At 41.5% G+C, this 23,119-nt stretch overlaps 1 protein-coding gene across 2 annotated transcripts in view; it reads left to right on the top strand.

Moving 5' to 3' along the window:
* Positions 1–23,119, top strand: part of col5a1 (procollagen, type V, alpha 1) — a 79,400-nt gene that overhangs the window by 51,961 nt on the left and 4,320 nt on the right. Inside the window, exons 29-64 of one of the 2 annotated variants that reach the window (XM_079660450.1) lie at positions 90–143; positions 2,087–2,194; positions 4,980–5,033; positions 5,463–5,516; positions 6,244–6,288; positions 6,951–7,004; positions 7,086–7,130; positions 7,663–7,716; positions 7,824–7,877; positions 7,967–8,020; positions 8,828–8,935; positions 9,372–9,461; positions 9,988–10,041; positions 10,278–10,385; positions 10,762–10,869; positions 11,885–11,938; positions 12,078–12,131; positions 12,561–12,668; positions 12,757–12,810; positions 12,921–13,028; positions 15,167–15,220; positions 15,712–15,819; positions 15,957–16,010; positions 16,103–16,156; positions 16,255–16,308; positions 16,392–16,445; positions 16,552–16,659; positions 16,819–16,872; positions 16,964–17,017; positions 17,240–17,347; positions 17,809–17,862; positions 17,962–17,997; positions 18,546–18,599; positions 18,745–19,012; positions 19,819–19,931; positions 21,598–21,666. In XM_079660450.1, the coding sequence (XP_079516576.1) occupies positions 90–143; positions 2,087–2,194; positions 4,980–5,033; positions 5,463–5,516; positions 6,244–6,288; positions 6,951–7,004; positions 7,086–7,130; positions 7,663–7,716; positions 7,824–7,877; positions 7,967–8,020; positions 8,828–8,935; positions 9,372–9,461; positions 9,988–10,041; positions 10,278–10,385; positions 10,762–10,869; positions 11,885–11,938; positions 12,078–12,131; positions 12,561–12,668; positions 12,757–12,810; positions 12,921–13,028; positions 15,167–15,220; positions 15,712–15,819; positions 15,957–16,010; positions 16,103–16,156; positions 16,255–16,308; positions 16,392–16,445; positions 16,552–16,659; positions 16,819–16,872; positions 16,964–17,017; positions 17,240–17,347; positions 17,809–17,862; positions 17,962–17,997; positions 18,546–18,599; positions 18,745–19,012; positions 19,819–19,931; positions 21,598–21,666 (2,718 nt within the window). Of the gene's footprint in view, positions 1–89; positions 144–2,086; positions 2,195–4,979; positions 5,034–5,462; positions 5,517–6,243; positions 6,289–6,950; positions 7,005–7,085; positions 7,131–7,662; positions 7,717–7,823; positions 7,878–7,966; positions 8,021–8,827; positions 8,936–9,371; positions 9,462–9,987; positions 10,042–10,277; positions 10,386–10,761; positions 10,870–11,884; positions 11,939–12,077; positions 12,132–12,560; positions 12,669–12,756; positions 12,811–12,920; positions 13,029–15,166; positions 15,221–15,711; positions 15,820–15,956; positions 16,011–16,102; positions 16,157–16,254; positions 16,309–16,391; positions 16,446–16,551; positions 16,660–16,818; positions 16,873–16,963; positions 17,018–17,239; positions 17,348–17,808; positions 17,863–17,961; positions 17,998–18,545; positions 18,600–18,744; positions 19,013–19,818; positions 19,932–21,467; positions 21,537–21,597; positions 21,667–23,119 lie in introns of both variants that reach the window. The other variant, XM_079660449.1, reaches the window with a different exon arrangement.

The raw sequence follows: 23,119 nt of genomic DNA on the forward strand, positions 1-23,119 counted from the left end.
ACAAATGGTTGAAACACCTGTGTTATCCCATTATTTCCCATCCCTTTATTACATCCTAACCCATTCGTCTCTTCCATTCTCTTACCCAGGGAGAAGATGGATTCCCCGGCTTCAAGGGAGATTTGGGAATCAAGGGCGACAGGGTAAGGCTTCCTTGTTTGTAATGTACTCAGCAGTATCTGTCAATCACTTCTAGAGCGTTGGAAGCATCATTCAAATGAATCAAAGTGGCAGTTCTAGTGAGTTTTCTCTCCATTGGGCTCCTTTGATTACTTCCATAATATAGTGTCATCGTTATGTAAATCTTGCTTCTATTGGCTAGCGCTGCAACGTATTGTAAATGATAGGCTAAGGGGCGGGACATCTCTAAGCGGTTGACCAATCACAACAGAGCTGGCAAGCTAACTAATCAAAGCAGACAAAATTAGAGGCATAACATACAAATATCAACCTGAAAATGAGCAAATAGGGGCCCTTTAACATTTACTTCAAGTACAAATTGGTGTATTGCTACATCAGATGAATGACACTAATGTAACTTCAGCACTCTACGTTGTTTTCTTTGGTTTAGTTTTGTTTGGGGCCACCTTTACCTGATTGAAAACAGCCCATGGGATTTTTAGCCCCTTACGGCCTAACCCTCTGTGACTCCTGTGGAATTGTGGGTAATGAGCAAACATAAGGTGTTGCTCCCATTGCCAGCTGTTAGCCAGTGTGTTTACGTGAGCAGTTTCCAATTCCACTTCTATCACCTCTTTCAAATAAGTCTTCACCTCTGCAGCTTTTAGAGAAAAGCACACATTTGAAAGGTGTACATAGGAACGGTTTCCTCCCCCAAACTGCATTATGGATTTACAATGTCAAGTAGTCGGGAAACAGTCTCTTACAGTGAGAAACATGAATGGCTCCGACCAAACTTCAAACATCAACCCCCACAATCCCCGACCAGGCTTTATAACTGAGCATAGAGAGGAAGGAGAAATCAATGGCACTCTAAATCTTCAAACCTGCAAAAGCGACTCGGGGCTCCAGCCTGTTTTAATCTGGAGATGTAGCAGATCCAGATGAAAGCAAGGATTTGAGAAGGCACTCTATTCTGGAGGAGATATACATGGACCAGAATCTAAATGGCTTATTTGAAAACATGCCTATGAAAAGTGTGTGTGTTCAATTCAAAGGGTTCTCTTTGATGAGCTTACAAGTGTGAGTCAAGTACAGTTTGCTTGATGTCGTTTTATGTGCACTAGTGTGTGTGGAACTTCCCACCAGGCTTTATACTAGTCCATATTAACTGGATACCTTTCACACACCACTGGGTCTCCGCAGCAGCGACTGGTGCTTTGTTATTTAGCGGGTGTCCTGCTATAAGGGGAGCAGGTTTATAGAGTGAGGATAATAGGGTGGCTAAATGCTTTTAGAGGCAGGCAGCAAGGAACAATCCTCGACTATACTCTACCAGGAGTTTTAAAACGAAGACCTGGGTTATATCTGGGATAGACTTGTTTGTTTTCAAATAAAAAGTTGCCCTTATAATACAAATGTGATGAAATGACAATACTGTTAATGACATAACAAAAGTCAGGTTTCACAAGTATGTCTCCATATGTATTCATTTTTGGAATAAAGGTTACTGAGCATGATTGATTGACAGTGCACCCGCAAAAGGCAGGATAGAGAAAAGGTTCTAGTCAAGGCAATGATTTAAATATTAAAATAAATAAATACAAAATCCCAAATATTACAAGATAACATTTAAGTATTTTAAAGTATGTGTTTAGACTTAAACCATACCTATTTTTTATATTTTTAATAACTTTATTTTAACATTTATTTTTAAAATATATATTATATATTTTTTTAATTAATTAATGTAATACATTTAATTAATCTTATTTATGTGTTAATTTATCTATGTATTTATTTATGTATATTGTTATTTCTTTTTTATATTTTTTAATTCTTAAATTGAGCAACTGTAAAGCAATTCCCCCAAGATAAATAAACTATTCTGATTATGGTGAAACTGATTGAATATTTAAGGCATGTAAATGTAATATTTTGCTTTTGCACTTGCTGTAATTTCCAGGGAGAGCTCGGCCCAGGAGGACCCAGAGGAGAGGACGGTCCCGAGGGTCCCAAGGGTCGCTCAGGTCTCTTAGGAGATTCTGGTCCTCTCGGCCCATCTGGTGAAAAGGTAAGGTCTTCAGTTTGACTTCCAAAACCAGGTCTCAATGCTTTAATGTGTCACTGCCTGATCAAAAACACGTAGTCGTTTGTATCATCAGTCATGTTTGATCTAGAAGGATCTCTCAGCAAGGCTAAACAAGGAGAATAGTTATTCTGATCGTTCTCTTCTGAACAGATCAGAAAGGAGCATACAATGGATTCAGCTCTTATTCTTATTGTTCAATTGATATGTGTTGCTGACAATACCTCAGATTTGGTAAAATAATAAATACATTGTAATTTTTCTCTGGAGGGTGCAGCCTCTTCTTTTGCTAAAGCCTTAAAATGAGCTTGAACAGTGGAGCACCTACGAGACTCTGCCAACAAACTCCTACACAATCTGATTCAGAAAGTCATTAGCCGAAGTTTTACGGTTCAACAGTTACTACAATCATGTGTTTATTGTCCTTAAAGCCTAGAGTGCTTGTTCCTAATCTGAATAGAATTTTCATTATGGTGGCTAACACTGCATCTAACACGAGTTTCACAGCAGAGCCATTTGCATATTTGATTGGAGCGTGCACAGCAGGCAACATTCAAACACTGAGCAGGCTCTAATACAGGCTGCTGTGTTAGCAGGTGTTCTTATCTTAATGTGGTTTATAGGATAACACTACTATTGTACTTACAGTCAAAGCTGTGCATTTGTAATATATTGCAGTCTGTTTGCTTTGCATTTAGTATGCTGGCTTATCAGAACAACAGTGAATAGAAATACTACTAATGATGGTTTTAGTTTACATAACTGATAAACCATCGAAAATGGAAAATATTACAAGTAAAAGGTCTCATGCATATCAAATGTCATATACAGGTATATATATCTCTAGTTTCAGAATCAGAACCAGGTTGATTACCAAGCAGTGTTGGGCAAGTTACTTCCAAAATGTAATATATTACATATTACTTATTACTCTCTTTAGAAAGTAATAAGTTACATTACAATATTACTGTCTCTGAAATGTAATGAGTTACACTACTTTAGTTACTTTTTAGTTACTTTCACAAAAATAACCGCAAAAGAATAGCTAGGTATTTGAAATGCTAAAATGTAGTTTAGTGCAGCTCATTATGCATCCAGTGAAGGGCAATGAGGTATAGCATAACAACTGTGTAGGCCCTTAAGGCTACTAACAACTTGTATTACAGGGCTTAGTTGAATACTCCATTCTGATTGTAAATTCTTAATATGTGACACGTTGTTAATACAGCAGTACAAACCGCTGTCAAGGACTATAATGAAGGTTAACATATTGTAAATCAAGGCAAATATTATTTAAACCATGCTCATGGTTTGAAATGGCAAACATTGAAAGGCAAAAGTATTATTAAAACCATGTAGCCTACTACATCATCACCTTGGTCCCATCATATACGTTGGGAAGAGAATATTTACTGTGCTTGAAAACTGGTATCACATCATCATGTGAGGTTGACTTTGTGACCTGGAGAACATTTCAGCTGCAACATCAGCTCGTTGATAATAAGCTTAGGATATGAGATATTTTTGTAGCGATTCGTGGTGAAGGCATCTGTGCTATTGTATGCATTATTTTTGACCCAACATTTCTACAGGCATGTCAGAATATGGTACTATTTTCACATGAATATTCTAGCCATTGTCTATTTGTATAGCACAAGCTGCAAAATGACCGCCTTACCCCACTGTACAGGCGGGTAGTTGTTTAAATATACCTGGCGCCTGCGGGCCGCAGAGGGGCGGCGTAGTTTCGGCCGACGAAGACTGCTGCTCCGGGGCTGGCGAGTCAGGCGGGAGTAAGCTAGTGTCCACAACGGAGGGTAACGTGATGTCCGCATCTGACCTGTTGCTACTTCCTGCAGTAGATGCAGTGTTGCTGGCGTTTAATGATGGTTGCTTTAACCATTTTCGTATAAATGATTATCCACAGATCAGATGTGTGTCACTGCTGTGGAAGCACTTTGGAAATGATGCACGCGCAACGGAGCAGGTCACGCGCACCTGACACAATTTGTTGTTTGTATTTTTCGCTACGTTCTCTTTTTTGAATGGTTGAATAACGTTCAACTTCCCCGAAGATCTCGACGCGAAGCCTGAAGGGTAAACACCAGGTTTACTAATCTACCCGCACAATTTGTCCGGTGTCGGAATGTCTCGCTATGTTAGTACATTCTTAAAAAACAAAACACCATTTCATTTCGGGTTAAAATGTGTTGTAACTGCGTTACTGAGCATTGTAACGGGTAATATATTACCCACATTTCATTAGTAATGCGTTACATTACTTCGTTACAGCAAAAAGTAATATATTACTGTAACTCCGTTACTTTTGTAACGCGTTACACCCAACACTGTTACCAAGTAGTCTTACACATATAAGAAAATAGTTTTGGTATAAACTAAAGTACAAATAAGTTGTAAAAAATGAGAACTCTTATAAAAAAGGTTTTTATAAATATTAAAAAATAAAGAAAAATTGAAATATCCACAGAAATATAAATGTACAAAAAAACAGACAATTCAAAGATAACACATTATTTAATATTATAATTATAGCAATATTTAATAAAAATATATACCGGTAATAGTACATTTAGTAATTCATATTTGCATCACAAGAATCAACTATTAGACATAATGCACCCTGTACCATTTCATAAAATAACAGAAAAAGAGACGGAGCTTTCTAATGAATCCCACAACTTATCAAATACGCAATGCTTAATGTTTTTCAAGTTATCTAAAATCACATGTTTTTTTTTCTCATTCCCAGGGTAAACTCGGAGTTCCTGGACTCCCCGGATACCCAGGAAGACAAGGACCAAAGGTAATTACACACATGTATTCCTCAAAGATATTGCCATTAGTTCACCGTTATGAGTTAACTGTAATTTAAAACAATAATGAGAAGGTACACAATGTAATTGGCCAAAGTGTCACTATACCCGAATGTCGGAAAGGGAATGAAATATTCATACGTGTTCATGTGTGTCTGCTCCGCTGAACTGTTGACGGCTCATCCTTCAGTCTGACAGGCTTGAAGCTCTCTGATCAAACACACACAGGGATTTGAAAATGCCTTTTGCTCTCAGTGCTCTGCTCCTGATATGACATCAATAAAACACTGCTCTGATTTATTGTGCACCCCACCTCCTGTTGCAGTTAATATATCCGGGATATATCAGGGAATAAACAAGGGATATAATATATAAGGTTTGTCTCTCAAATTATTAATTACTTGTTTTCTCTCACTCAGGGATCTCAAGGTTTCCAAGGATTCCCAGGAGCCAACGGAGAGAAAGGAGCTCGGGTATGTCAAATAGCTTTTTATTATTCTTCTCATTCGCTCAAGGGTAGGATCAATACGGGCTTAGGGCTGGAGACAGGCTCCTGTCCCGGCTCCAGACCTATCAATCCAGAGTAAGTTGCAATGCTCTAACATAACATTTTTTACCAAGGGCAGAAAGACAATTGCATTCCTTCTTCTTTACCACTTACACAACTCATTTCCAACCACAGAAAGCATTGTTTATTACTTTGCGGCGCTTGAGCAATGTTTCATTTTCTTTGTCTAAGGGATGGGCCATTAGCTTGCCTGCAAGAGTAATGGTTTGCCCCCACAAGCGGAGCGTGCCACATAAAGCTTTTCATCTTCACCAAACATTTGTGAAGTTTATGAGACCGCGCTCCCGGACAGAACGGGATAATAGTCCCATTACCATATTTTTCACAGCACTTTATTGAAACTTTAAAGATATCATTGTTTTTCTCATTAAAGTTTTATGCAGCTGCTGTCATTGCAATAATTATATTGTGCATTAGGGTTGAATAAAATGTACTTTTCTGAAGTTGAAATGAATTTCTACGGTAATTTTTAAACTTAATGATAATATCTGAGCTTCTGAAATTGCACAAATCTGTTGAAATCTGTTTGCAAATGTTCACCGTCTGCTGGGGTTGGATTTATTCTTCTTGAGGATGCAGCCTCCTAATGATGGGACTCCTTTGATCGTTGTGTGTGTTCTGCGTGTCCACAGGGATTGGCAGGGAAGTCTGGCCCACGCGGACAGAGGGGACCAACGGTAAGTCTTACTCAGCAGACTCCTGCTTGTATACAGATGGCAGGCTTGGCACCTGAGAGAAAAGGGAAGTTCAACCTGGGCAGGCTTAAGGGAAATCCACCCAGATTTAAAGGTCACCTATTACGCAAAATCCACTTTTTCATGTCTTTTTTAAATAAATATGTGTAGCCAGTGTATTTAGAGACACAAGTTTCAGGAAAAAAGATTCTCTCTCTTTTGTCCTGATCCGTTTATATCTAAATCCTACCTGAAATTGAGCTGATCAGATTTGGCCACTTTGTGATGTCACAGCTGTATTTTAGCCAATAACCAACCAAGGTAACCTTACCACCTGAATCTCTCCCTAGAACACCATTGTGTTTCTTTTAACCAATCACTTCTCAGAGGGGTGTGGTCAGCCGCAGCTCATTAGCATTTAAAGCTACAGACACCGAATAAGCACTTTTGAAACAGGGCTGAAACAGAGGGGATTATGGGATGCTACAATGATCTGTTTGGTGTTTCAGCCAAACACTTCAGAGACATGTTTTGTATATATCTATATACCTTTAATATATTGTTGAAAAATAGGATAATGAAGGACCATTAAATGTGAACAACCAATTTCATGTCACAAATAAGACACTTTTTATGATTTTAATCACCTTTGTTTTGTTCCCAAGGGGCCTCGAGGAGAGAGAGGAGCAAGGGGACCAACAGGAAAGAATGGACCAAAGGTGCGTCAAATATTTCTCTGACTCTTTCTTGCAAACACTGTAGAACAAGTTCACCACTAACTCTTTATTTTGTCTCTTCAGGGTACCTCAGGAAATGACGGCCCACCAGGACCTCTTGGCGAGAGGGTAAGTTCATCACACTACACTTCCTTTAAAACATTTCATAATATTCCATTGTTACAAGTGACGATATTAAGACAATAGGACATTTCAACATGGAGTCTGTTTTTCTAGTCCAAAGACTTTTACTATTGAAAATGTAGCATATATCTCCTCACAGGCCGACATTCACACACAGCCCTGTCTCTGTCCGTGGGAAAGGGCTGTACTGAATGTCAGTTTTATTAAAGTTTTGAAGCCTGTTTTGAGCTTAAAAACATGAAGTTTTGAATGTCTATTAGTACGCCTACAGGTGCATGCCTCCCTTTGTGTGTGGCTGCAGGAAATGAAACCGTTTTTTCACCTCAGAATAAATGTTGTTTTTGAAGGTCTGAACGCCAACAGATATGGACTAAAGCTGAATGTTTAGATCAATAAAGACGTGCTGTGAATGTTGTTTCCCATTTCCTATTTCCCATTGTAATCCAGGGTAACTTTAGTCTCATAACATGAAGAGTCAACTGATTATTGATCAGGAGTCATTTGTCGTCTGTTTCAGGGTCTGCCAGGGCCTCAGGGACCAACAGGTTTCCCAGGACCAAAGGGCCCTCCTGTAAGTCCAAACTCATACACCACACACCACCATGCATACACACCCATCATACCTTGTCCTTTTGTCTCTCTTAGATTGACATTCATATATGTGTTTGTATTTCTCAGGGACCCGCAGGAAAAGACGGACTGCCCGGACATCCTGGACAGAGAGGAGAGACTGTAAGTAATCTATTACTCAGCTCTTCATCTGTATTCAACCAGAGTCAGACATATGGGATGTAACTCTGTTTCTCTTCTATAATAAACAGGGATTCCAAGGCAAGACTGGCCCTCCTGGCCCCCCAGGTGTGGTTGGACCTCAGGTGAGTCACAGTCACTAACCATTGTGTTACTTCCTTACATGTAAGGTGGCATGTATAATAGCAAATATGTATCTGTTTTTATGTTAAAACAACTGTTCAGAGACTCGTTATAAAACATAATTAAATAAATACTTCACCCACAAAATGACCTTTAAGAAAACTTTAAGAAACGGTGAACTCAGAATGCAAAAGCAGCCACAAAACGATATCAAGACAACATTTTACAAACTTTTCTTGCAGCTTTTTCCACTCAGATGTATTTAGTCGCATGGTTAGCATTTCCCTAACACATGCATTTTTGCTAAACCTCACAACTGAATACCCTTTAGACTTGCACAGATAAGTAGCCTTCCTTTGCAAGCCTAATATTCTGAGTTTATGCAAGTGTTTAAACAGTGAGGTTTAAGCAGTTTTTCAGACCAAAAGAACAACAATTGGTCCTTATTGCACATAACTTAATTGTTGTTTATCCTCTTTCATATTAGCAACGGGCTCTTCATCCATTATTCAGTAGCTTTTAACAGACTTTCCCTCCCAGCCTCTCTGCTAATGCCAGCTGAGAACATTGATAATAACGGAGCTGTATGTGGCCTTAATGACAAGTAGGCCTCCCACACAGCAAATGCTCCGCTTCTCCACGCCGTGTTTTGTAATAAATGGAGAAATTGTAACATCTTTTTTAAACTGAATTGCTGATTTTTTTCACAGTGTTCCTCTAGCTGTAGTTTCTCTGCTTCACACCTCCTCTTTAACTAGGATTAAAAGCTGTAGTGTCTCTGATTACAACTTTATTTTTTTTTATTATAGGGACCAACAGGTGAGACTGGACCAATGGGAGATCGCGGTCATCCTGGACCCCCAGGCCCACCTGGTGAGCAGGGTCTACCTGGATCTGCAGGAAAGGAAGGAGCCAAGGTAAATCCTGAAACAGCACCCAATCATACCTATCATTGGTTCCAAAACCAATATGTTTGTTTTTTCTACACTCATTGTAATGTCATTTGGAACGGACAATCACATCATTAATACATTGTTTGGGTGTATTTAGTATGTGTTAGTGGGGGATAGGGTAACTTGTGTTAGTCTCACTGTCGATGTTTTGTAGGTTGTTAATTCTGACTGTATAATGCATTTTCTTTATTAGGACAGCGTGTTAGTTAACATACATTTTAATTAACATTTAAATACCACCTGTTTAGCATCTGGGCCTCTATTCTCAAGTTTAAAATAGCTTATCAGGGTTTCTCATTTTGCATAGATGCATTATGTCTTGAGTTTTAATGAATAAAACTGATATAATACTCAAACACTGCATAATACAGTATTACATTCATTGTGCTCTCCTCCACAGGGTGACCCCGGTCCTGCTGGCCCACTCGGTAAGGATGGCCCTCCTGGACTCAGAGGTTTCCCCGGAGAGAGAGGTCTGCCCGGCCCTGTGGTGAGTATTCTCCTCTGCTCAGCACAAAAGCATCCCACGGTTCCAATACCTCTCACAGCTTGGTTATTGCATAATAGTTCTGGGCTATTAAGTCGCTGTGAGACTGTGGTTAACTTGAAGAATCAGACATGCTATCACATCCCTGAGTGGGCTACAGAAGAGGAACAGTGTGCTCCAGGCTGTTTACTTCTTTAATTTGTTATATCTATTCTAACTCAACAAAGTCCTGGTTGTTATGCAATTCACACAATCTTCCTACAGCCAACTTGTTAGAATGAAATCCATGGCCAGAGCAGCCTTTTATTTGTAGGATGAAGAAATGATGCGTCCCACCTGTTCCTGTGAAATATAAAAGATGTTCGCAGCAGTTGTAGTAAACAACTCGTCTCCACTTTGGGGACTATAGGAGGTTTTCCACCTCACGCTGAGCCTGTTTGAAGATAGGGAGTCCAGTGTGAGGCAGGATGTGTGCTTCCCCAACAGATGTGTTTGTTTTCTGAAGCCTTCACTTGATTTTGTTCTGCAGGGGGCTCATGGCCTGAAAGGAAGCGAAGGACCCCATGGCCCACCTGGACCCGCTGTGAGTACAATATACTGCATCTGCATCCTCCGTTGTCACTCTCATCCCTCACCTTCCATATTCTGTCTCTGGGAATTGTCTTCATGACAAAGTTCCCACCCTCAGTTGTTCCAGGCTCTTACATAATATCAAACCATGCAGCTTCTTACATAATGGAGTCCTCACCTATACGTGTCTAATGCTTAGACTCCTGGTTGTCTAGGATGTTTTCTGATGTATTTCATATTTTCTGGTAGGGTTCTCCTGGTGAGCGCGGCCCTGCTGGCCCAGCCGGACCTACAGGTCTGCCTGGACGTTCCGGACCCCAGGGACCCCCGGGGCCTTCCGGAGAGAAAGGAGGACCCGTAAGAGCCTCAAATAAGAGATTGCTGCAAAATACAGGCCACATTAAACACTATACTAAGACATGAACTTAGTCATTTTATCTTAGCGTGATATATAGGATAGTGTTTACCTGTATGTTTGTTTACATAAATGCGAGTATAAATTAACTACAGTACAGAGTATTTGGCATTCAATTAGGAACTTTAGTTCAAGAACATGAGTTTTTTTCAGCAATGAGTTGAAAAGCAGTTGTATTATCATCATATCAGATCAGATGCATAAAAAGGTCCTGAAAGGACGAGAATATAGTTTATTCTAATTAGTTCTCGACATTACGAAAACGAAAGTAGTTCCATTTTACAGATGAAACATGTCTTAACACTCTTATATATTTAGGGAGAGAAAGGACCTCAAGGCCCAGCTGGAAGAGACGGTATTCAGGGACCTGTGGGTCTGCCCGGCCCTGGAGGACCTCCTGGACCCCCCGGAGAGGACGGAGACAAGGTGGGTTACTTGTTTTGCCATCAACTTCAAGAGAAATATGATAACATCCAGAAAGCTGTGTGTGTTTGTGTGTGCCCTAACCACCTTACAAAGATACTGAGCCAGGTATCTTCTTGTCTCCATCGCTGTGACCTTAAACGCTCTAATGGGAATTTGTCTGACAGGGTTTGCATCGATCAGTGGATCTTTAAAAAGGCGATGCTGCCTTGTTGCAGCTTTGTACTTCTCTGCAAACAAAACAAAGACAGAGGAGAGGGAAGGCATTTTGTAGCAATGACTGTCTTTGTGAAAGTGACCCTTTAGTATTCAGAAGTGAGGACGACTCTTTATCCCCTCCAAAAACATTTGCAGGAAAATGAGCCAGAGAGGCTCAGAGGATAATCTCTTATCCTTTGAAGAATGCCTCAGTTCTTAACTGGCCTTACACCAGTCCTCACGGAGTGGACGGACCCAGATAGAGGGGGTTTGCCATGCAGATAAATAGGATCTTGCCAGCTACTGTTTACACACTTTCTCATTATCAGTCCTGTCTACTGGGAACGGACAACTCCAAGGCCTTTGTTTTAAGACTAATACTGAGAGCATTGTCTGACTCACAAACCAAAAGTGAATGCCTTTGACTTTGGCAGATATTAACATTACTTCTCCAAACACCCACAGCATGTGGAGGCTTTGAAAGAGTGCTGTAAAGTTCTTCACTCCAGGTTTAGCTGGGACTAATGATCTATTCTGTTCTGGCTTCTAGTGGCGCCATCGTGATAAGCACCCCTTCAGGTGTGAACTATATTTGTCAGAGAAACAGAGATGTATTTAAAATATCCATAGACAGATTTCTAAATAAAAGATGAACAGGAGGGGGTATAATGAGTGTAGGTTATTATTTATTTATCTGTTTCTGCTTTTTTTATGATAATTCAACATAATTGTCACTTTTGTAATCTTCTTGTCACTTGTGTATTACCTTAGGTAAAGTGTATCCGTCTTCGTTTCACACTGTGATCATGTCATTTCACAGGGAGAGCTTGGAGAGTCCGGCCAGAAAGGAGGCAAGGGGGACAAAGGAGAGCATGTAAGTTGTTCCAGAACTTGTAAATACATTGTTTATTATTCAATTTACTTCCTGAGATTTTACGTCTGATCCGTTTTTACTTGGAGTTCATGTCTAGTTGTGGAGAGTGTGTCTTTAATATGTTCCTTCGCCTCTGCAGGGCCCACCTGGTCCCACCGGCCCTCAAGGACCTGTTGGAGCACCCGGTCCAGCTGTAAGTACTTCAATATAATAGCTTGGCAGAAACATAACAAAACAGGAAAAGTAATGGAATTGTAAATACCGGTAAGTGACATTATTGACAGTATATGGAAAACAACTCTAGTTACTGTTTTAACTTAAGAGAACTGGAAACACTCTTAATCTCTGAATTAAGATGAACACTTTCAGCAAGAGTACTTATCTTGGAATCATAAATACGAAAGAGAAGATATGCCCATATTGCATGCAGCGAGTAAAATCAGAGGGCTCCAAAGAGAAACATTGCCCTTGTGTCGAACAGTGATGCAACTTAAAAATACACCATCATTACCTTTCCTGTTCAACAATAGTTTGCAGTTGTTGTTCAGATCAGTAAGGGCCTCAACTACTGCATCTGCAACCCTTGTACCTCCTGACTGTTTTCATCCGTCTCGTTGTGCAGGGTGCGGATGGAGAGCCCGGTCCCAGAGGTCAGCAGGGTCTGTTTGGCCAGAAGGGAGATGAAGGATCCAGAGGGTTCCCCGGACCTCCAGGTCCAGTTGGTCTGCAGGTGTGGACTGCAATGAAACCTATAATGTATTCTCATTGTTAACATTGAGTGAGGCAGTATAAGTAAACCCTCTCTCCACACTCCGCAGGGCTTGCCTGGTCCCCCCGGTGAGAAAGGTGAAACTGGAGACGTTGGTCAAATGGTAAGTGTATATAAAGCAGAGACAATGTAATTATTTAACACATCACATAACATACAGTTTGCATGGGAAGTGTCTTTACTCATTAGACCTTAACCTCTCTTTGTTTGTAGGGTCCACCCGGTCCACCTGGTCCCAGAGGCCCCTCAGGACCCCCAGGAGCTGACGGCCCTCAGGGACCTCCCGGTGGCATTGGAAACCCTGGCTCTGTTGGAGAAAAGGTAAACTCTTATTCTGTGTATAGTTGGAGGGAAAGGTTTCTGATTGATCAGTTACAGCACAGTAGCATAATGCTATTTTTTTATTGGCAGGATTCTTCTTCTATACTTGGTGTAAACACAGACATCTCCACATTCATATAACCTCCTTTCAGTTGTGTTGTGATAATTATTAAATATGTTGTCTTATTTGTTTACCAAAACTGCTTTGTGCACATAATTACACACATAAGTTAGAATTGAATTGTCTCCTGGAACATTGTTTCAACTCAAAAAGCTGCATCGCCCACTCAGGTCCATATTTGGAGTGCTGAGCAGTCACATTTCAGTGCTGTAACTCTGCTACCTCGCCTCCTGGAGAAGAACAGTGTGTGCTCTGAGAAGACTCAAACTATATATTATGTTGTATAAAGTGGATAGAAGCAGCTGCTGTGATGATCCATCATGGAGGTCCACTCAGCCCGCTGAAATGTACTGTTTCAATTGACAACATATCCATTGTGCTACAGCGTTTTTGTTCCAGATGGCACCTCTGGTCTTGTTCCAAAATAACTGAGTGTCTCTCTAGATGTGAAGTAAAGCCTATGCCATTATCTCAGAGAGGCAGACAACACAACAAAGATCCCCGGGTTGGCTTAGTATCTGAGACCACTAAAGCTCATGGTGGTGTACCCATCTCTCATGGTAGAGCCCCATTAGATCGATATGATCCATTTATTATCCGGTTGACTGGTTTTTAATACACTTAAGAAGCGACAGACTCACTGGCTAGCAGTTTGTTGACTGATCCGTGGTAAAGACTGTGGATGATATCTCTTTTAAAAAGGCTTCTGCATCCATTCATATTTCCCATGCCTATTTATATGATACCCTTTTAAATAAGACATGATTATATTTCCCTGCCGTAGAGTGACAGATGCACAGCGAGTCTAGTGGACGTGCTGCCATCCCTAACAGTACAGTTGCTGGGTTGAGGGAGTAAGAATTATAACTCAAAGGCACTTTACTTGCAGGAAGATAAATGCATTATTTAAACGCAACACAATCAAATTAGCTGTTTGTTACCTCTTTTTTCATTATGAAAGGCCTACGTTGGCACTGGACTGCAGCTCTGTTCTCACCACCTTCTCTCTGTAGTGAGAGTGTGATTTGTTTTATCTGGTTCAGTCAATAGGATCACCTTTGGCTCCTTTATAATCTCCCCGAGGATAGCCTGTCCTTTCCCGCTGCAAACAAACACAGCGGTCTTCTGGCTAATCGCTCTTTAGCTGATCTGGCATTTTGTTGGCCAACGCAGAGAGCTGGCAAGCAAATGAGCTCAGGCTTCTTTTTTCTGTAAACACATCCCTGTGAAATATCTGTGACGAGCAGCTGTCTCTCATGCTTGTGGCCTCCCTGTCGTCAGCAGGTTGTTGTGAGGATGCTGTGAAAGCCTGTGCACAGCTTCTTGGATGCAACATTGCATAAAGACAAGCTTCTAATACAGGAGGATCAGTCATGCTTTTAACAGGCATAGCAACTGCTTAGAGTGGATTCCCTGAGATGAACAAGAGCTGCTTTGGAAGGCATCCAGACACTAATTCAGAGTATCAGCTGGCAATACAGAGCTCTTGTTCTTGCTTGAGAAAATGTGGACATGCTTATCACAGCGCATCGCTGCTTAGCTTGGCGTCGGCCCTGCAGAGCTCTGCTATCGATTGGCCCCCTCCCAGATATGACATGAGCTCATATTTAGCCCTTAAGCAGGTGTGGCAGGCTGATTCTGCGGTAAAGCCCAGCAGGAGGACGCTAGGTTTATGTGACAGTGAATAACGATAGTGCCCGCTGTATAGGTGAGTCAACAGAGCAACTATCCAATAAGGCAGGGGGACGAGGACAAGATATATGGGCAGGGTCCAGGGAGAAGAGCGAGGTCAGCGCCCCCCTGGCTCCAGCCTCCCGATCTTTCTGCACTTGATGGATTGAAATCTCTTGTGTCATCTCTTTCCAACCCATATGGGTGACAAGGGCACCGGGACAGTGGGGGCTGCTGTAAATGATGGGGTTTTTGGAACCAAGTTGGATCAACAAATCACTTCTGATAATGTATGTCTCTCTCTCTCTCTCTCCCTCTAATATCCTCCCCTTCATTCTCTTATCAGGGAGCTGCTGGAGAAACAGGAGTGCCCGGACTTCAGGGAGAACTCGGAGGACCAGTGAGTGACCTGGTTTTCTTCCTCCATATTTACATGATTTAGTTCTAGAGCTGCAATGATTGGTTAACTTATCGATTCGTCACACAAGAAAGAAAACATTTGCCAACTGTTTTGATCATTAATGAATTGTCAAATGTATTTCAGTCTCTTCATAAATTAAATATTGTTGGGTTTTGGACTGACAAATTGAAAGTGGTCGCCTTGGATTTATTTGACATTTTTCACTATTTTCTGACAATGAATAGACCAACAGATGAATCCATTGAACTAACTAAACAATCAGTTGCAGCTGTAATAAGTCCATCCTAAAAATAAAAGGACCAATCCTTTTGTTTCCACTAATTTAATGAAATGATCAAATCAGTGTATCTGTAAAGAGCATAAAGTATAATGTTATAACATGTTGTTATGAAGTTATACTGCAATTTTTCATTTGTTCTCCACTATCATTCATGAATAAGAATAACTCAATGGCTGTGTTTTTTTTCCAGGGTCCAAGAGGAGAGAGAGGAGAGAAGGGAGAGGGTGGTCCAGCTGGTACATCAGGACCCCCCGGCCCTAAGGGTCCCCCTGGAGATGACGGTCCCAAAGGAAGCCCCGTAAGCCTTTTTCTACCCTACTTCAGAAAAACCATTGTTCTCTTATAAGTGATTTAACCTCACTCAAAGGAAAAACACTGTGATCAAACTTTGTTTTCTCACTGAAAATTGTAAAAGTAAGTTTTATTGATTTTCAGGGTCCAAGTGGTTTCCCTGGTGACCCTGGTCCCCCTGGAGAGCCCGGTGCAGCTGTACGTATGAGTTCATAGAAAGTGCAATATTTTCCTTACAGTGTGTTTTTGTTGCAAGGCAGTAGAACTGAGGCTCTTTATCTCCTATCCAGGGATTAGATGGACCCGCGGGTGACAAGGGAGATGACGGAGAGGCTGGTCAAGCTGTGAGTGCTGTGCATCAATGTGTCAAAAATCATAGTTTTTTAAGAAAGTTGCCATTTAAATCACAAAATAAATTATATTTTCATTTCTTAAAACATAGGGTTCTCCTGGACCCACTGGAGAGTCTGGTCCCTCTGGACCCCCAGGAAAGAGAGTGAGTAAAGTCCTCTTCTCTCTTGTCGTTGCTTCATGTTATCAATATCAATTTACTAAAATGTTCTCATCTTTTTTTTCCAGGGCCCCCATGGAATATCAGGACCTGAGGGAAGACAAGGAGAGAAGGGGACTAAGGTAACACATTCAACAATAATCTCTTTTCAGTTCACCTCCACCAACGATGTCTAGTCTCCAGGAGATGAGCAAGAATCTAATGTTTGTGTTTATTTTTGTGTTAAAGGGAGAGACTGGTTTGGAAGGTCCCCAAGGAAAGACAGGCCCCGTTGGTCCTCAAGGATCACCTGGCAAGCCCGGTTCTGAAGGCCTGCGGGGTATCCCTGGCCCAGTTGTAAGTAAAGTGATTCTGTTAAAACAGCTTACAGAGCAGGTGCACATAAACGCTTTTCAATATGCTGCTGAACATACTGTAAAGGGGCCGGGCTATTTATAGGGACGTGTTTTCTCATGAGCCGAGTAAGAACACGCTGTAATTGGTATTTCTTTGCAGGGAGAGCAAGGTCTTCCTGGTTCTCCAGGCCCAGATGGACCTCCGGGACCCATGGTGAGTAGAAGCAGCTCCTGGCCTTTGAACTCACATTATATGTACAATCTGAGCTGAAGCTTTAACATGTATTCTTTTTCAATGTCCACAGGGTCCTCCTGGTTTACCTGGTATGAAAGGAGATTCTGGCGTTAAAGGAGAAAAGGTGAGCCGCCTGTCCAGCTGAATGTTTGTATAGCACAAGCTTAACACTAAGACTAATGGACCTATTTACTAACAGATTGATTAGACCTGTTCGCCACCAGCCATCCAATCATTACCCTAATTATCAGTGCCTCTGCCAGATAGATGTGTTATTAATGTTTGTGTTGCTGTATTATTGACTGCTGTATTGATAATATGTGTGTGTGTTGTTCTCTACCCTCAGGGCCATCCTGGGCTTATTGGTCTTATCGGACCCCCAGGAGAACAGGGAGAGAAGGGTGACCGTGGTCTGCCCGGCCCCCCAGGACAACATGGCTCCAAGGGAGACAATGTGAGTCAACTAAACTACGCTGCAGTCACATTAAAAGGCCCACACAATGTTCTTTCAGAGAGAAGAGAATAACTGAGTTCTTTCTGATAACACATTCAATCTAAAAGAATGAGTAACTGAAGTTGTAGTAAAAAGAGATAGAAGGAAGGGGAAGAAAGAAAGTTGATTTATCTTTTCTGACAGTAAACTTCTGCAGGATAAATATTTAATTTTAACTACGGTACATAGAAAAATAAAACAGTCAAAATTGAGGGAAATGAATAATGTTTAGGACTGATATATGTTTTATTGTTTGATTTTGATCTGTATTTGTACCAATAATCTTCTTCTTCTTTGGTGTTTTATTAACTTGGGCACAGGCAAACGATCCCTCATTCTAGTTAAAACAGTTGCATCATGTTTCAACTTCCTCTGTTTTCACAAAGCAGTTATGGATTCACACTCTCTGTTTTGTCCTTTAGGGTATTGCCGGTCCTTCAGGTCCTCTCGGTCCCCTCGGCCCCCCTGGACTACCTGTAAGACTCATCATACATGTTGTACTACTGTGTGTGTGTAACTGCATAGCTTGTAATGCCTGAGCTAATATTGATTCCTCCTTCCATTTCTGTCTTCAGGGTCCATCTGGTCCTAAAGGAGCTAAAGGGTCATCTGTAAGTATTTTACAGAAATGTGCATCCAATAAGTAACAATTACTAAGCAGATGAAAGCTTTACAATTAAACATCTGCAGCAGCCAGAAATTAGCATGTATTCACATAAAACTATGTCTCATTTGCTACATTCAGTTAATGTTGTCATTATGGCTAGTGGGCCATAATGACACTACTTTATTTGTCAGGCAAAGCGGGACAAGTTTATTTATATAGCGCATCAACACAAGGCAATTGAAATCGATTTAAAAAATAAATGAAAACATTTAAAGCATTACAATATGATGCAAAAGCAACACATTACAAAATGACTTTTTTAAATATAGGTACTTCACTTAATGCCCAGACAATACCAGAAAAAACAAGCTAAAATAGAGTATACAGATATAAAATACAAGAATAAAAGATACAGTGCAGTGTAAGATTTCAGTTATTATTTGATTTAATAAAAGGCAGAGGCAGAAAGAGAAGTCTTCAGTGTTGATTCAAGATAAATGAGAGTATTATTGTTCCAAATTGTGCATCTTTAATCACAACACTCCTGTTCAGGGTCAAACTGGACCGAAGGGAGAGACCGGTACATCTGGACCTCCTGGCCAACCTGTAAGTCAAGGACTTCTGAATTGTTTTCAATCATCATTTCATAACGTATCCTTCAGTGTGAGTCATTATCTCCAGACATTTGTATAATCTCCACCCTTATCTCTGACTGGCATTTGTCTCCCCTCCTTTCCTCACCCCATCACAGGGCCCCCCCGGCGATGTCATCCACCCCCTCCCCATGATGTCCAACATGAAGGGCAGAACTCGCAGGAACATCGATGCCAGCGAGGTGATGGACGACATGCCTGCAGATACCAACTACAAGGACTACGAAGACGGCATGGAGGAAATCTTTGGCTCGCTCAACTCCCTGAAGCTGGAGATCGAGCAGATGAAGCATCCGATGGGAACGCAGAGCAACCCGGCGCGTACCTGTAAAGACCTGCAGCTCTGCCACCCCGACTTCCCCGATGGTTTGTATTACACGTCTGAAATGAGGCATGAGGTCCCATTGTCTCGTCCTCCCCTCCCTCGCCACGGTTTTTAATGAATCTGAAATGAGACGGCCGTTATCACACAGCAGCTCTCTAGAAATGAAAGGAAATGGGCTCTGTCCAAAGCCTATGCACATTTTTAGCTCTGTTGTATTCCTGAAAGCCTGAGTCTAGCTTCAAGCCAGATCTATATGAAACACTGCAAATACAGTGGAGACACATCTCCAAATGCATGACCCTCACTTAAAGGTCGGGGGAAACAAAGGGGGGTTAAGTCAATAGGTAGAAAATAAATAATGTATTATTTGTTATTTTTATAGTAAAATTATCAAACTTTCCAAAGTTCGAGCATCCGTTTGGAAGGATCTAGTGCTTTCCCTTTTCTATCATAAAACGTAGATATAATAATATGATTAAATCATAAAATAAATAGGTCTAGCCTATATTGCGGTATAAATACATTTAGTATATACATTTTCCTATCGTTTTGAACATATATATATTCAAACCAATAGATTTGATTTGACTAAATTATACTTTATTAATCCAAAACTGGGAAACAGAGACAGCAGCATGTACAAAATAAAAAAAGAAAGAGTAAATCTATTCATATAAAGAATACAGTTAATCTATGGAGTACAAAACACTATAATAGACTGCTACTAAACAAACGACCATAGAATATACATTTTGAAGGGTTATATTGCCCAGCCGATGGAGTTCAGTATGGACTTTAAATCCTGTACCTCTCAATAATTGCTCTCCCTCTGTCTCCATTCCTCAAGGTGAGTACTGGATTGATCCAAACCAGGGCTGCTCTCGGGACTCCTTCAAGGTTTACTGCAACTTCACAGCAGGAGGAGAGAGCTGCATCTTCCCAGATAAGAAGTCTGAAGGGGTAAGTCTGGCTCTGCGTACACAAACACTTACACACACACTCAGAAACACACTCAGAAAACAGACAGGCAGCTTTTGGATTAGTGCTAGCAACATGATGTGTAATGAAAAAGAGAAAGGAACTACATTTTATCATTATAATAATCCTCCAGTTTGTGATTTGATTGACAGACGAGCACAAGCTGAAAACTCCAGATAAGTGTATGATTTTCCTCACATCTGGAACTGAGTATAAATATCCCCCACATCTCAACACAGCCCTGGTTTGCAACAGTGATTCTATTGTGCGAACTCATGTATATAATTAGCCTCCATGAGATTACCAAGGAGATGTGGGACATTACACAACAGTTCTCCCTGCATTTCCCACGAGGGACCAGGTCATTTAGCTAAGTCTCAGTTTAGTTTTGACGGTTGATAACCTTAGGGTGAAAAGTCCCTCATTTAAACACATGCCAATCCATACTTTTGTCTCAGTGCCATTTTTAGAATGCCATTAAGAACCCATAGACCCTTTGGCAGGTGACAGACACATGGAGGAGATTGTCAGTTCATTATGCAAGAGTGTGTGGAGGAGAGGAGAAACATTGGGAACAGTGTTTCTGACGGGTGGAGGTTGTGTAATAGTACAGTGCTACAGCCGTTTTAATGATCCCACTCACTGAGCCTCAGAGGAGCAGGAGTTTGCTTAAGCTTAGAATAATGAAGCAGACTTTTTATTGAGCGCCGGTGATGGACTGCTCTCATTTGTGTCGAGGGGTGAAAAGAAAAAGCCTGTCAGTCTCCGTGCAGAGCCCTACGAACACACCCACGTGCGTTCGGATTGGCACTTTTATTATAGGAGTACATAATGTCCACGCACTGTACAGAAAAGCAGACACATGTAATGGGTTTTGGAAACAGATAAAGTCACGAACAGATATTTCAACTTTTGTCCACTCTAGTGAAAACAACTGAATGTCACCTTGAAGGCAGCATGGGTCTAATGTATGCCATCTCCCAGCGATAAGTGATCCCCGGCTCATCAGTCATTAACGCATTAAGCTATCAATGACAGTTCCATATCTAACCCTGCTATCTATTTATAGTTAAATTCATCATTGTCACGCCTGGGATCATTAGAGCCGTGCCCTGTTGGCCAATTCACAGCTTTTAATGGCATAACAAAGTTAGTGCACCATGGCTGCACACACTAACACTGAACAGCAGGGATGGAGGCCGAGGTATAAGAGCTCCTCGCAGGCGATCGTTTCTTAATTAATCACTGTGTACTCATGAATTTCTCAGCAGCAACTCGCTGCCAGCTACAGTTTGTACTATACAAAATGGCATAATGGCTCGCTATTATGTTCTTCCCTGGACCGCTTGGTCTGGTTGATCCTGCTGAATGCTGTTTCAGGTCCGGAAGACTCCTCGAAGGACAAGCAGAAGGAGGAAGAGGGGAGGAGAAAAAGAAAAGCGGGGATGTGTTTCTGTCAGATGTGTTTCCTCTCTTTAACACTGCTGTTTTTCCCTCCTCTGTCGCTCATGCCTCCAGGCTAGGCTCACATCCTGGGTAAAGGAGAATCCCGGCTCCTGGTTCAGTGAATTCAAACGTGGTAAACTGGTAAGCCAGACTCCTGACAGAAGTCCTTTTCCCTTTCCTGAACGCCTCTTATATTTTACAGAGCAAAATGGCAAAATGGCCCAAAGACTCGCCAGGCACATGGTATAGTCACTACAAGAGAGGTTCCCTGGTAAGTGGCCCTGCCTGCGGTCCCCAGAGTCCTGGTCCCGGCCGGGGCTCTGTGTTCCTGAGGCTCTGCATGGTTTTGGTTCTGCTCTACAAAGTACGTTCTCCTGCTTGTTGGTTGTTACTTCATCGTGGTGCATGACTCCAAACAAGTTGCAATCACCTGCAGTCAGACAATAAGAGGTAGGTGATGCTCTCACGAGGAAATGAAGGAGAGGTTTGTGGAGTATAAAGGTAATATTTGGCATTTGATGGAGTTTAACAAATGGAAAACCTACTGCTTAAATGTGTTGACTACTCTGGCACACCTCTGCTACATTCAGAGAGCATCTCCTCGTGACTGCGTGCCTCGACCCGTGACTCAACAAGTGATATCCATGCTAAGTCGATTAAAAAACACCTGAGAAGGACACTTCTATCCTTTACGCATCTTATTGTTTTTACACCTTAGCAGATCATCCATACTCAATAAGGGTGGTGGGGGGGGGGGTTAGTGTCACTCCCTCCCTGCTGCAGCCATTCAGCTGCACTCACATTCTCAGCGTCTCTCTTAAACACTACTTATATCCGGCGGAGCAGCTCTGAGTCAAACAGGTCAGGCACTCAGTCACCACCCAGGGGCTTCTGGGTATTCAGTCACTGTTGACTTGCGCCTGTGACGATAAAGAGGTAATGTTTCCCTGGCGATGTTGGGCTGGATCCACACGCTGCGCCTTGGTGGGGGGGGGATGAGTTGCGGGGTAGGTCAGAAATGCATGGGACTACCCGGCCGCTCTGAGGAAGAAGAGCAGCGGCACTTTGTTGAGCCACATACCGACACTCACAGACATATTGCAAGAAGTCCTCATTGTTTATATCTAGCGATTCATTAGCTAATTAAATCAACATTTGGCACAACATTTTTTAACTGAAATGTATTTATTTAGGATTTATGTTAAGATCAAGGGGGTCCTAACATATTGTTCAAACAGCAAAACCATAAAAAGGAAAGAAAAACAAGAAAGAAAACAAAATGACAAAATCTAATCAAGTCAAAATATAAACAAAGACAAGGTTACTACAATCACAACACAAACGTTAAAGACACGTGTTTGGACATAACCACTATATGGCCACAGAGAGGCCATGAACAAATACATGTTCACAGCAACAAATCAAAATAAATACAAACATAGTGTTTTGTACGTGTTACTTCATCAATAGCATGTACAATTCACGGCAAAAGAAGAAGACAGCAACTTTGAATGAAGAGGATGATTATCTCCCTCTGTTCATGTCAAGAGTGTCGGTACTCTGGGTTTGTATATGCATGTGTGTGTGTGTGTGTGTGTGTGTGTGTGTGTGTGTGTGTGTGTGTGTGTGTGTGTGTGTGTGTGTGTGTGTGTGTGTGTGTGTGTGTGTGTGTGTGTGTGTGTGTGTGTGTGTGTGTGTGTGTGTGTGTGTGTGTGTGTGTGTGT

This window comes from Notothenia rossii (genome assembly GCF_949606895.1).
Source record: "Notothenia rossii genome assembly, chromosome: 11".
Classification (NCBI taxonomy): Eukaryota; Metazoa; Chordata; class Actinopteri; order Perciformes; family Nototheniidae; genus Notothenia; species Notothenia rossii.